This window comes from Podospora bellae-mahoneyi, chromosome 5 (genome assembly GCF_035222275.1).
Source record: "Podospora bellae-mahoneyi strain CBS 112042 chromosome 5, whole genome shotgun sequence".
Taxonomy (NCBI): domain Eukaryota; kingdom Fungi; phylum Ascomycota; class Sordariomycetes; order Sordariales; family Podosporaceae; genus Podospora; species Podospora bellae-mahoneyi.
In genome coordinates this window covers 4,343,083-4,357,594 of record NC_085884.1, presented here as the reverse complement: position 1 = coordinate 4,357,594, position 14,512 = coordinate 4,343,083, and the positions used below count along the sequence as shown (strand labels likewise).

The 14,512-nt window shown below is 52.9% G+C and overlaps 2 protein-coding genes and 1 non-coding gene across 3 annotated transcripts; 1 reads left to right on the top strand and 2 right to left on the bottom strand.

Moving 5' to 3' along the window:
* Positions 1–302: 302 nt before the first annotated feature.
* On the bottom strand, positions 303–389 carry QC761_0087210. Its single transcript has one exon. It is a non-coding gene; the product is annotated as a tRNA-Lys (tRNA).
* A 52-nt stretch (positions 390–441) lies between these two features.
* Positions 442–1,948, bottom strand: LXR1 (L-xylulose reductase). The gene is made up of 2 exons (XM_062880238.1): positions 1,159–1,948; positions 442–1,102 (listed from the first exon to the last, which is right to left on the bottom strand). Exons 1-2 carry the CDS (start codon positions 1,488–1,490, stop codon positions 622–624), a joined length of 813 nt encoding a protein of 270 aa, XP_062731672.1. The 5' UTR covers positions 1,491–1,948; the 3' UTR covers positions 442–621.
* Positions 1,949–3,023: 1,075 nt separating this feature from the next.
* Positions 3,024–13,934, top strand: QC761_510520 (uncharacterized protein; the record flags this gene model as incomplete). Its single annotated transcript, XM_062880239.1, has 2 exons — positions 3,024–8,901; positions 9,040–13,934. The coding sequence occupies 2 exons, from the start codon at positions 3,024–3,026 to the stop codon at positions 13,932–13,934; spliced, it is 10,773 nt and encodes a 3,590-aa protein (XP_062731671.1).
* Between the last annotated feature and the right edge of the window lie 578 nt (positions 13,935–14,512).

Genomic DNA, 14,512 nt, shown 5'->3' with positions numbered 1-14,512 from the left:
ACGGGAACACCTGTTGGGTTGTGTGCGTCCAGTCATGATGAAAAGGTTGGAGAAAAACACGGGATCGCACATCTCACCTCATCAACGTTGTGACTGGTTGATCATGCATAGCATCTTTTCCCATCAAATGAGGAGATATCTTACCACATGGCTGGCATTCGGTACCACCGAAGATCCCTGAATATGCTCTTGGAGTATGTGAGCCATGAGTGCAGAGGTCACTGGGGAGGTTGCCTCGGGAATGCTTCATTCGCTCCTTGAGAGCTATGTCCAGCGTGGGAAACAACCACATTGGTTGGCCTGCCCGGCTAGCTCAATCGGTAGAGCGTGAGACTCTTATGGAGTACTCCGAAATCTCAAGGTTGTGGGTTCGACCCCCACGTCGGGCTCAATTCCCGTCCTAGACGATTCTTTTTCTTTTTGACTTAACAAGTCACTTGTCAACTTTTTGTTTTGTTTTTCTTTTGTTTTTCTCTTGCGCACGAGTCATTCCGCTGGCTAGTGCGAAATCGGAGGGCAAGAAAAGAAGTTTGCTTTCATTAGCCCTGAGCCCCTCTATCTACCAAAAACCGCATTAATAACTAACATCTGACCCCATCATCTCCCATTCAGACGATGCACTCAGCGGCATGTGTAACCGCCATCAATGACAATATCCGCACCCGTGGTGTAACTGCTCGCATCGCTAACCAGATAGACATAAGCCCCCTTCAGCTCCTTGGCATTCCCTGGACGGTTGAGGGGAATCATGCTGTTCCACAGATCCTGAGTCTTTTGGTCGATAAAGTCTGACAGTCCCGTGTCGATGTAGCCAGGGGAGATGCTGTTGACGCGAGCAAAGCCGCGCCACTCGTTGGCCAGAGACCGGGCCATGTGAATGCAGCCGGCCTTGGCGACGTTGTAAGAGGTCTGTTCCTGAGGGTAGTTGGCGATGTGGCCGGACATGGAGGCAGTGATGACAAAGGATCCGGTACCGCGCTCCTTGAAATGGGGTCCCACTGCCTTGGCGCAGTAGGCTGTCCCGCTGAGGTCGGTTTGGACAACGCGATCCCATTCTTCCTTAGAGTCGTCGAGGACTCCGCCGTTTGCTGTGGCGCCGGCACTGTTGTGAATGTTAGTTTGTGTTCAAGGACCCAAAGGCTGGATAACAAAACTTACTTGGCGATAAAGGCATCAATCTTCCCAAAGTCCTTGATGACGTCACTGACCAGACGTTGGCAGTCGGAGTAGTCGTCAATCTGAAGCTTGTAGCACTTGGCCTTGACGCCGTACTCTTTTTCGAGCTCGGCCACGTTCTTCTCGGCGCCCTCTTTCCTGGAGGCGTATGTGATGGCGACACTGGCTCCCATCTCGGCGCAACCGCGGGCAGCTTCAATGCCCATGCCTCGGGGGCCCGAAGCTCCTGTCACGACGACTACCTTTCCCTGGAGGCTGAACAGGTCGCTCAGCTTCTCAGCCTTGGGGACAGCATTGCCTGCTTGCGCAGTCATTGTGATATGGGTGTGTGGTTGTTGTGTATAAGCGAGCTAAAGCGTGGGAAAAGAGTGGAATGCAGTTGGAAGATGGGTGTGACAAACAAGAGGGGGAAACGAGCCATATATCAACATGTCGGCGGTTTATTAAGGTATCGGGATGTGGCAACACTAAGCGTCGACTGCTGATGTCATTGTCCGTTTTGACATGAGATTTCTTGGGCGAGGATGCAGCAGGAGGACGGGACTGGAGTAAGAAGGAGTAGAGGGGTCGGTGGACGTGTCACTGTGTGCTAGCAGTGGTGTGGTGGGGAATGATGGGGTTTATGTTAGTGAACAGGCACTGAAGCACCACAGCTGTGCAACATGGCCGCGAGGATACAGTGAAACAAAAGGGATTCCCATCATCGACACAGAAATACCAGCCAGCACAAACAATAACATTCCGTCGGATGTTTTAAGCATACATTCCCGACCACTGGATGATGCTCTGCTGATGGTTTTCCCAGGCTGCGGCCAGCCCAGCGGCCTGGGGCCATGTAACAACAGAAGTGGGGGCGTCTCACAAACAGAGGAGTCGCTGACTGACAGAGAACAAGTGGCCGGGCTTCCAGGCGGCGCCGCCAAACCCAGCGACCGGCCGTCGCTATTATTGAACACGATGTTTGCCATGGACCTAAGGACTTCACTCCGGATGATCGCCATCGTCCTCCGAACCGGCCGACTTCATCTGCCGACATCAACGTCACACGGGGCCACATCGACATTTCCACTTTGCTCCATTCTGATCCGCCCAGAGCCGCCAAACGCCAACATCAAGACTCGGAATGACGACAGCCAGGAACCTCCAAGCAAGTGCTTTCCAGTGATGTCCCGCGCAATGTTCTCGTCCAAGACACGCTGTATACACACACATCGACAAGAACCGGCCGTGTTTCTCAAACATCGCCGACCGAGCTTCGCCCCGACCGCCAAGATGACAGACCAACGGAAGAGCTTTGCTGTGCCGTGATGGGGTTAGGGTTGGATATGGGACACGGCACTTGTCACGGTCATCACTTGGGCCAACACGCCGCTCTCGAAGTTGTTCAATTCCGAAAAGAGCCATGCCATGGCCTCAATGTTTTGAAACGCGGGTATTATTGGCAAGCCCTCTCAATGTTTCGACCACGGGCAACCGACAGGTCGGGTCGCCCACACACCAGCCCCAGCCCATCGCCACCACCGTCTCATTGTATTAGTCCAACAACAGCGTTGTTGTTGCTGTTGTTGTTGGTGCTGATGGCTCTCTTAAAACTCTTTTCATGGCCGTTCACGGTCGCACCTTTTGGATTTCTTTTCCCTTTCGTCATATTCTCCGACTTCCGAATGACCCTGGCTTGGTTTGGGCCATTCATCCCGTTGTTGTTGTTGTTGCTGTGGTTGTTGTTGCTGCTTGACTAACACCAGGTTTCACGAGCGATCGAAGAGAGAGAGAGAATAACACGCCAAATAGACGAGAGAACGCACGCTCGGTAGTTGAGCGTGGACTTACTTACACAGAAGGACAAGATGGGACCCACACGACGATCTCCGAACCTCATCGAGTATGTCTGGCCTTGTGGCCACCACGACAATGTTTTGGTGGAAAAGGCACCGGGTATCTCTTTTGTGAGAGGGGACTTTTCACTTCCTATCGCCAAATCACCAGAGGAGTTTACAGAAGAAGAGAGGAAGGGCGTGCCCGGGCGGCGGAAATGCTGCAGGTGCTGGGCATCGAGCAGTTTGTTCAAGCCGCTCGAGGTGTGCGGGGAGTGTGATCATGCCTTTGCCGACTGCTCAAACTGCATGATTGTGAACTCTTCTGGGTCACGGGAGATTGCCACCAGCGACAAGAGGGTTGTGGGAGAGTTTGATCAGACTCCCGAGGCGTGGAGGTGTGGGGAGTGTGAGGCCATTAATGCTTTTGATGATGATGGGGCTTTTAATGGGTTTTTGGCGCCAAAGGTGGCGGATTATGCGGAGGACACAGCCTGCAAGAAGTGTAATGCTCCGTTCAGCGAGGAGAATTGGGTAATTAGCCCGTTTAGCATTTATCTTGGCACGTGGAATGGGAGGAAGGTTGCTGAGGGAGGGCCGTGGCATTGGAATTTGGAGTGGCACCGGGACAGGGTTGGGAAAGATCACAAAAAGGAGGACTGCTACGGGCCGAGGAAGAATGGGAGGCGGAGACGGGAAAATCCATGCATCAAGAAGGATTTCACCGTCGAGGCACCAAAAAAGAATGAGGTTGTTCCAGTCCCCGTCGCTGTTCCATCGGAGCCGGAACAGACAGAGCCATCAATCCTGTCTACACCATCAGACTCGCCATCACCATTACCGCAACCGCCAGTCGATGAGCCTCCAGGAGAAGACCAACCCCCGGCATCCCCACAACTAGAGGTCGAAGGTGACGAACCACTAGACTCACCTGGCTTCACGATCGGGGACTACGGCGATGATGGCATTCCAGAGGACCACCCACTGTATCAAGAGCGACATCTTTCCAACCCATACGATGATCAAACAACAGCTGATCTCGGCTCATACTACAACCCTCCACCGACTATCCCGTACGGCGAAGACGAAGAAGATGGGCAGACACTTGATGACTACTACCAAGAAAACCCGCCATTGGAAGATGAGCCTGATTTCGAGCCAGAGAGTCTCGAAGGTCAACCACGGTTCGAGTTTGTCGTTTCTGGACCGCAGGAACATGCTGCCAATGAAGAGAATGACGATCCCCAGTCAGGCGATATTACCTCAGGAGCGGATGATGCGGAAGAGAAAGGTATTGAGTCTGATGAGCTCGACCTAGGAGATGTTGGCCTTGAAGTCTCTACTGGTGATCAATCCGTCGCTGGTGATGAATCGGCATCCTTGCAAGATGAAGAGGCTGGTTTGGACCAAGAAATGCCCGTTGAGGATAACCTTGACGAAAATGAAGAGCATGATGGCCAAGAACAGGTTTCTGATGGCGAGGGTGTTGAGTCAGAGCTGGATGAAGAGGTTGATCGGGAGCAGGTGGACCAAGACGAGGCTCAGCAGGACGACCAGCACGAGCAAATTGAGCAAGATGGCGATCAAGACGAGGAGGTTGAACAGAAAGAGTTTGATCACGGCGAGGTCCATGAAGACGAGGATATCGCAGTCAACGACGATTTCATCTCCCAGCCTCAAACCCCCATCATTAAAGATGCATCAAATGACGAAGAGACTCGGGCCGATGTCGACCAGGCACTGGACTGCCCTCTTCCTTCAACGGAACCAGAGGACTTGGTTCAGGACGACGACGATGCCGTCGATTCTCAGAGCATCCCGGAAGATGAAGAAACCCAAGAGCTCGCCGATGCCGAGACCCTTTCCGCGCACCAAGAACATGACGCCGCCGACGATGACCTCGCCCAGGAGCACATCTCCGACTCTGAGCAGTATGACCAAGCTTCCGAGGATGGAAGCTTCCAAGACATCAACCAGGATGAGGTAATCTCTGACAACTTTGAGGAGGCGGAATACAGCTTGAAAGATCCCGAGTCCTCTGATGGGAATGGAGAGCGCCCCATGGGGACCGACTATGAGGATTTTCAGCCTGGCCAGGACGAGGTCAATGATGATAGGCTTTACGAGCAGGATTCCCCTGAGGAGGATTTCTCTCGCAAGGACCGACAGGAAAGCGAATACGTCGCCGAGGATGAGGAGACGAACGTAGAGGTGGATCGGTCTCCCGACCTGGTTGATGAGACTGTAGAGGAGGAAGCCATTCATCAAGAGGATGTAAACCTGCCAGAAACCAACACCCCCGAAAACCTTGCCCATACCGAGCTTTCAGAAGACGACTGCGCTGAAGACTACTACGCGCAAGGTCAGGCTACCCCTACCTCAGACGACGCTTTTCCAGAAGATACCCTCGAAACTGAAGACGGTGCCTCATATGACGAGGCTCGTTCTTCACATGCTGAATCGTTTGATGACGAGTTTCCCGAGGAGGCGGAGACATCATATGAGAACGCCTCTGACGGCAAGGAGGGATTATTGGGGCAAGACGCTGATGAATTCACCCCTGCTGCCTCGGATGACGAGCAAGTTGTGGATGAAGATGGCGCCGAGATGATACCTGAAGACCAAGAAGAGGATCTTCCAGTGGAAGACTGCCCCGCTGACGAAGATCAAGTCCAATACGGAGAGGAGGAGGCCCTTGCTGTGGAAGATGATGATTGTCCTCTGGAAGATGCCGATGAAGCAATCGAGGCTGATCGCTCATTCGAAAACAGTTCTGTCGACGGAGGGTTCACGTCCCAGGATTTGACTCCTGTTGAGAGCCCCATTCGTGACGAGTTCGCAGAGGATCGAGTTCAGTCTGACGGTGAATATCTCGATGAGGACGCTTCTCAGTCCGTTGAGGAGGCTGTTGCCGGCCAAGAAGTCGACTATTCCTCTGAAACCCAGGATTTCACTCATGAAGAGGCACCTGTTGATGAAGCCCTCTACGATGAAGATGCCCAAGACAATCCCCCGGACAACGATAATTTCGTCGACGAAGATGGCTACGCATCTGAAGTACCTCCCGCTGAAGACGAGATTTGCAATGAAGAGTACCAATCCAGCGACCAGGAATACTTCGAAAAAGATGCCGGGTTTACTGCTGACGATCAATACGACGAGGAGCCTGCTCCGGAAGATGATGAATACCCCGAAGATGACCAGCAGCAATTCACCAATGGCGAGGAAGAAGTCAACACCGAGGCCCTTGACCACGATGCTCCGCCATACGACGAAGATCTCCCCCTTCAGGAAAATGAGTATCAGCCGGAGGAAGAGGACTTAATCGACGGGGAGCGCTCTCTACCTGAGGATTTTGTCGAAGAAGCTGACGGTGAAGGTTTCGTTGATCACGACGACTCGGAGCATTACGACGAAGAAATTCCTGTTGGAGGCCAAGAATACGAAGAAGACCCCGCCTACGAAGAGGAAGAGTATCTGTCTCAAAACGGCGACAACCAGTTTGACGAAGTGGAACCTGTCGAGGACGGCGAGTACGCTGAGGATGACGCTCAGTATCAGGAGGAAGCACCCGTCGATGACGGCGAATATGCCGGAGAAGACAACGCCCAGTACGATGAAGAGGCTCCTTTGGAAGATGGCGAGTACACCCCACAAAATGACGAATTTGTTGACGGTCAACGCTCGCTTGATGATGAGGTCTTTGAGGGCGATGGCATCCCTGTTGATGATCAGCCACTTGAGGACAGGGAGGATGAGTACTACGACGACGAGCACGCTATTGACGAGGAGGCTTTTGACGAGGAGCCCCTTGAAGAAGAATCCCTTGACGAGGAGCCGACTGACCAAGAACACCTTGATGAAGAGCCGATTGACAAAGAGCTGCTTGACGAAGAGCCCGTTAACGACGAACAGGTCGACGAAGAGGGCTTCGAGGAAGAAGTCTCTGAAGAAGTTGCTCACGAAGACGAAGCTCAGCCTGAAGAACCTCGAATGACCGAAGAAGAGCTCCGTGAACTTGAGGAAGCCTTTGACGCCGACTTTCTCAACACCATCTCTGGTGACTTGGGTGTTCTCGAGATCCCTACCGCTGACGATCACATCACCTTTGAGGAGCTTCGCAATCAGAAATGTGCAGAGCCAGAAGGAGATGGAGAGCTTGATCCCGAAGCTGAGGAGGTCTTTATGTGCGAAGCCGACCTCGAAGAGCAACAAGACTTCGACGGCCAGGAAGAGTTTGAGGGTCAAGACGAGGAGGAGCACGAAAGCCAAGACAACTTTGATGAACAAGAAGACTTGGAAGGCCAAGAGGATCTCGACGGCGACGGCGAGCGCTCCCTGGATATTGAAGATGAGCAGGAATATCTTGAAGATCAAGAACACTTTGGCGACCAGGGTGAACTTGATGGGAATGAAGACCTCGATCAGCAAGAGGACTTTGACAACCAAGATGAGTACCAAGACCAGGAAGAGCCCCAAGACGATCAGCAGTTCGACGACGATGGCGAGCGTGGGTTGGATCTTCAGGAGGACCAAGAAGACTTCGACCGTCAGCAAGATTATGACGACCAACCGGAATTTGATGGCCAAGAGGACGTTGAAGGTCAGGAGGAACTCGACGCACAACCAGAATTCAACGACCAGGAAGAGGACTTTGAAGGCCAAGAAGAATACCAAGGCGAAGATGGCGAACGCAATGTCTTCCTCGAAGCCGAGGAAGGACAAGACCTGTTTGAAGAAGACCAAGAAGGTGAATACCTCTCCGGTCAAGACGAAGCTGCTGAGTTCGAAGACGACTTCAATGAGGACGAGCTTGTCTCTGAGTTGCTCGACGAAGAAGATGACGACGACCTCTTCACCGTCTACGATGACGACGAGGAAAAGTTTGCTGTTGAGAAGAATATGTATGCTATTCTTGATACTCCTGCTGCGGCGATGTATGGTCCGCCTGGTATGACTCACGACCTTGGCTGGGATGAGGATGAGGATGAGGAGGAGTATGAGGAGGGAGAGGAGGGAGAGGAGGTGTACGGGGAGGGAGAGGAGATGTATGGGGAGGAAGAGGAGGTGTATGTTGAGGGTGAGCCGTTGGAAGAACCAGAGTATCTCGAGGATGGTGAGGGTGAAGTTGAAGAGGGGGAATTCCTTGACGAGGAAGATGGTGAGCGGGAGCTTGATGAGGACGAGATTGCAGTGGACGAGGAGGAGTATGTTGAGGAGGGTGAAGAGGAGGAGCTCTCTGAAGAAGAGTACCTCGAAGGCGAGGAAGAGTACGCTGAAGAGGAAGGCTTTGAAGGGGAGGAGCAAGGTGAGGGCTATGATGACGAGCATGGCGAGCGCGGCTTGGATGAGGAGATGGAAGAAGGTGAGTTTGCCGAGGAGGGTGAGCACATGGAGGGTGAGGAGGAAGGTGAGTATGCTGAAGGTGAAGAAGAAGGTGGGTACGTGGAAGGCGAGGAGGGTGAATATGAGGAAGGTGAAGAGGGCGAGGGCGAATTTGATCCAGAAATGGACGGTGAGTTTGAGGATGGTGAGCGTGGTTTGGATGATGACGAGTTTATGGACGACGAGGGAGAGTATGTTGAGGAGGGAGAATTTGAAGGTGAAGGTGCAGAGTTTGCCGAAGGCGAGGAATTTGGCGAAGAAGGAGAGTTTGCTGAGGAGGGTGAATTTGGTGAGGAGGGCGACTTTGAAGACGGTGAGCGGGGTCTGGACGAGGACTTCGATGGCGAGGGTGCGGAAGGGGAACAAGAGATTGCCGAAGGTGAGTACCAGGAAGACGGTGAGCTCGCCAATAGTGAGGAATTCGGGGATGGATTCGCAGATGGCGAGGCTGCTGAGGGTGAATATGCTGAGGGTGAATATGCTGAGGATGGTTTGATGGAAGAAGACTTCGCCGAGGATGGCGAGCGTGGTTTCGACGATGAAGAGGTCGGCGAACCGTTCGAGGAGGAGCTTGCCGAGGAGGAATTCGCCCAAGACTATCCTGAAGGCGAGCTCACCATCATTTAACACATGACGAAAGACAACTTTGCTAACAATTCCACAGGTGATGAGTTCGACGAAGAGATGGGGGAGGTTGTGGGCGAAGAGCTTGGAGAAGGCGACGAATATGCTGAGGAGATGGGTGATGAGTTTGGCGAAGAGGGCGATCGGGGCGAAGACATGGAGTTTGGAGAGGAGGAAGAGGAAGCCCCATTCGGGGAGGAAGCCCCATTTGAGGAGGAACCTCCATTTGAGGAGGAGCCTCTATTTGAGGAAGAGCCTCCATTTGAGGAAGAACCTGTGTTTGAGGAGGAGGCTCCAGTGGAGGAGGAAGTATATGAGGAGGAGCAGATCATGGAAGAGGGGTTTGACGAAGACCCAGCTCCCATGGACGAGGAGTATCTGGATGACCAGGGCCCAGTTGAAGAGTTTGGTGAACCAGAAGAAGCCATGTACGAGGATGCCACTCAGGACGAAATGTATGACGAAGGCGACCGCACCTTGGAACCCATGGATACCGGTTTTGAAGACGGTTACAGGCCAGAGCCCGCGGACGAACCAGCATTGGAAGAGCCCTCATACGACCCGGAGTCCGCCTACCAGCCGGAGCCTGAGCCAGCCTATGAGCCGGAGCCTGAGCCGGAGCCGGAGCCTGAACCAGCATATGAGCCCGAGCCAGAACCAGCGTATGAGCCCGAGTCCGAACCAGCATATGAACCCGAACCTGAACCAGCAATTGAGGCTGAGTTTGACCGTACCTTCGAAGCAGAGCCTGAACCTGAAGAAGTCTATGAGCCTGAACCGGAGTCGGTATATGAACCGGAGCCAGAGCCTGAGGTGTATGTAGAGGAGGAGATTGGTGACTATGAGCCAGAACTGGAACCAGAACCAGAGTTTGAACCCGAACAGCCCATGGAAGAGAAGTTTGTCGATGCTGAAGGCGAAGCATTTGCGGAAGACGTTGACTTCGTGCAAGAGGATGATGTGGTATTCGACGAGGGCTTTCAAGATGAGGAGCCAGTCGAAGAAGCATTTGAAGAGCCAGCTGCGGAGTTCTATGAGGAGCCAGCTGAGGAGTTTTACGAAGAACCAGTAGACGAGTTTGACGAGGAACCGGCTGAGGAGGTGTACGAAGAACCGGCTGAGGAGGTGTATGAAGAACCCCTTGTTGAAGAGGCGTATGAAGAACCAGTTGAGGAGGTTTACGAAGAGCCAGTGGAGGAGGTGTACGAAGAGCCGGTTGTTGAAGAGGTGTACGAAGAACCCGTTGCTGAAGAGGTGTATGAGCAGCCTGCTGCAGAGGAGCCTGTTACAGAGGAGCTTGCTGCAGAAGATGCGTATGATAAGCCTCTTCAAGAGGAGTTTGGAGAGCCAATTCAGGAGGTATATGAGGAACAGGGGCCAGAGGTGTACGGGGAGTTGAATGAGGAGCCTGTTCAAGATCTATATGAAGAGCCGGCTCAGGATGTGTATGAGGAGCTGGCCGAGGAAGCCTACGAGGGGCCGATTCAGCAGGAGAATGAGGAGCCGGCGCAGGACTTGTATGAGGAGCCAAGTGAGGGGGTATACGAGCAGCCTGATGGGGAGGCATATGAGGAGCATATTTCACAGCCCATTGAAGAGGTTGCTGACGAACCTGCCTATGATGATTCTTCCGCGGAGGTTTACGAGGAGCTAGCATCTCAAGATGAAGACGGTGAGCCGACATACGATGAGCCATCTCACCACGAACCAGCATATGAGGAGCCAGCTTCCGAGGAAGAGATTGTCCAAGCAAACGAGCAAGCCGCTGCAGAAGTATACCAGGAACAGACCTACGAAGAACCAGACAATGAACCAGCAGTCGAGCAGGTATCGGAACAGTACGTTGAAGGCCAAATATGCAACGAAGCGACAGATGAATATATCCATGAGGACCTCGAAGAGCAACAGCAAGATGCGACATACGACGAACCAGCCCAAGAGGATTTCGATGAGCCAGTTGCCCTAGATTCCCAAGAGGAGTATCAGAATATGGTCCAAGAGCCAAATCAGGAACATGGCCAAGTCCCAGTGGAACAAAGCTACGAGGAGCCAGGGCAAGACCTGTATTCTGGACAAGGCTGGGGAGGTGATCTGACAGAAGACGAAGCCCCATACACTGACGAGCAGCCCGAATATCATGAAGAACTTCATTCTCAACCAGAGGATGACGTTCTGCCCGTCCACCCCGAGCCCACGCCGTCTTATCAAGGGCCAATTGAAGATCTCTCGCCTCCCCCATCCCCACCGCTAAACCAACCACAGCTGGAACCCGAGACCCGGGAGGATGAGAGCGAGACGATCATCGTTTATTCTGATGAAGAGGTGGTCTATCCCGTGCCACAAGAGATTCATCAGGAGACCTCTGGAGAGCCCCATCACACAGACGAGCAGTTCCCTCGCCCAATCACCCCAAATGAAGACGCCTACGGATCCAATGCACTCTCTCCATCCTTCAACAACCATCTGAAGAGCCCTGCAGTTGCTTCTAACTGGGGACGTGACTCGCAGCTACTATCTCCAAGACCGCTCACCCCGCCACCCGAAGATATGCAACAAGATGTCGAGTATGTCTCGAGCCCAGTGCCTGGATGGGATGCAAGCCAACACAGACCCGTGACGCCGCCTGATGACCCTCACGATCACGAGATGCTCTCACCTCTTACCTTTCAGCAAAGCCCACTGGTCGATAGTCGATTCACTTCCACCGAGCACTATCACCAGGAACAGGATATCGAGGAAAAAGATGATGCTTACGACCATACGGGCTGGGCTGGTGAGAACGCAATGACTTCGCCACAAACCCCTGCGGAGGTTGACCACATATACCCTGCTGCTTGGCCTAGACCACCAAAGTTTCCCGTTCAACAAAGCACCCGTGGATTTGCCGCACCCCCCAGTCCGATGGAAAGCGCTCAGTCCCCCGCAGTTGATACTAACACTTACTTGTCGGAGCCTGATTCCATGAGCGACGATCGACGATTCTCGGAACCTGAGTTTGAGATCATAAATGCGGATACCAGAAATCTCGACACATACGCCCCGGTTGAGCGTTCTCCAGTCTCCCACCAAATGCCACCTCAGTCACCACAACGTGTTTCCAAGGATTATTCTGCCCGTCAAACATCAGTGTCTCCGGTGCGAGTGGAATCGGTGGATTACCAAGTTCCTCATGATCGGCCATCCATAAAAGAGTACATGCAAGATGAAACACCAAGCCCATACGAAGATTACACCTATGTCCAACCAGAGCAGATTGCGGAGGAGGGCTACGACCAACAGCAGCCAGAGTATCATAGCTATACATCATCACCCGCCATTATCGTGCAGGAGGAGAGAGTTGTCGAGCAACAACAATATCAACCTCCCCCTCCACCTCCACCTCCAAGCCGCCCACTGAGTCTCTTTCCCAAGCAAACGCACCCAACGGAGCAACAGACTCGAAGTGCCAACCCAGGGCTAAGATCCAACAGTCAGGACGCATATCAGGCCAACGAACCAATGCAGCTGAACAGTGTCTCGGATAACAACACTCAAGACGCGGCAACAGCCAATGTCACTGCTAAGCACGGCGGCAACACCCAAAGGTACTTATGGCTGCTTCCTCTCATGGCTACAGCAACGCTTGGATTTGGCATGGAATCACTCGAGGAGCAGTATCATACCTCCACCGGCAAATCATCTGGGTGGACATTTAAGGGTCTCTTTGGATTTGGCAAGCAAAAGCAGAGTACCACAGAAACGCCCGGGAGCAGCGGCAACTCTCCGATTGTCAAGCAGACGGAGCAATCTCGGCCAGTTTCTCAACCGACGCCTCCCAACGCGACAAGTTCTCGCGGACTGAATGTTGTGCAAAACAACACTTCACGGACACCTAGCCTAGTGCCTCAGCCGACCAACGAGCGGAACGTTGCCAACGACACCAACGTTGAGGAACCTGCGCTGAAGAAGAAGGGCTTCTTCGCATGGTTCGGCCGACGCGACAAGACTGTGGTCACCGATGTTGAAGCCCCCAGTCCGATCCCTCAAGAGTCATACGAAATGCAGAACACTCGCCAGGCCCGCGCCCTGGAGCCTACACGACAAAGCGCCAACTTCGGCAACATGGCAACAGTCGGGCGTGGCCCACAGAATTTCCAGTCGCCTCAGATGATGGCAGCCGAACGGCCTCCCGCCGACAAGGTTGACGAAGCACCTAAAAAGCGAGGATTCTGGGCCCGGTTATTTGGCAAGAAGTCTCAACTACAAAAGCATTCACCACGAGCCAGCCCGCGCGAGGCCGTCTCGGGTGGTTCACCTAATATCGACGCTCAGCAACCGGAGAAAAGGAAGGGCTTCTGGGCCAGACTGTTCTCTCGTTCCAAGAAAAAGACCCAGTCTACCGACGACATCGAAATGGGCAAGATGAACACCCGGGACGACCAAATAGCCCGTGTGGGTCGTGTCAAGTCTGGCAGCCCGCAACTCATGCAAGGTCCAAACAGACGCACTTCCGCGGTTGGGGCCATTGTTGGACCTAATGCTCGCCAGCAGCAGACACCTCAGCAATGGCAACAGACCATACCTGAATACAACGAAGCTGAGTTTGCCGAGCCACCCAAACCTAAGAAGAAGAGGGGCTTGTTCACTCGTTCAAGAGCGAAGAAAGCAGCTACTGTCAAGAACAAAAACAAGGACAAAGGAAAGGGGAAGGCAGCGCAGAAAACTGACCGAGAGTGGGAAGACATCGACGAGCAGAGACATGAGATGACTCCCCGTCCACCAACTCAACCCAAGCCTGCTAGAGTAAAGAAGTATGGAGCGGTTGTGGGTAACAGTGGGGGACTTGCGCAGCAGCATGTCACTGGTCCGAGACAGAAGGAGAGAGGGAGGGCTAGGACGGGCGCGGCGGCTATTAATCCGAAAAACTGGTTTTGGATGGATGTTTACTGGAAGTAAAGACGGGAGTTAATGGGGGGATTTCTTTTGTCAGATTTTTAAGTGATTCGTGTATAATGTTTTCCTTCTGATGACGGGTGAGGAGATACCCGGGTATACACATCAAGGAGCTGGGATTGGGCATATAAAAAACGGAGAAGAGGTGTTTGGAGTTGGCGGGGATTTATTGCTTGATATTACGCAAGGAGTACATGAGAGACCTTTGCTGAGACGGCTTAATGTCGGAATATATTTTATCTTTTTCAACTTCTCACTTTGCGCTCATTCGTAGCAGTTGACCAACCCAGCCCCCCGCCAAACCTGCGACAAGACTCTTAAAAACAATCCCAACACCTTCACGAGTTTATGGTAAGCCCCTCGAACTCTTCCCCATGAGAGGAAGGTATATGACACAAAAAAACGATGTCAAACACCAGACAATCACAATCCCAGTAATTCAACAGTATATCGTCAATCCCTGCAGTCATCCCATATAAAACAACCACATCGGGATATTCCCAGCTAACAACCCAGCCATGAGGCCGGGCTAAACCTGCGGCTTATGGTGAAGGGCGAGGAAAAGGTTGTTGCTGTGGGTA

What these genes read in the sequence shown, in the direction of transcription:
- LXR1 (XM_062880238.1), bottom strand. Translation starts at nt 1,490, where the DNA reads ATGACTGCGCAAGCAGGCAATGCTGTCCCCAAGGCTGAGAAGCTGAGC. An exon ending in ATTGATGCCTTTATCGCCAA is followed by an intron (nt 1,103 to 1,158) that starts GTAAGTTTTGTT and finishes CATTCACAACAG; the next exon opens with TGCCGGCGCCACAGCAAACG.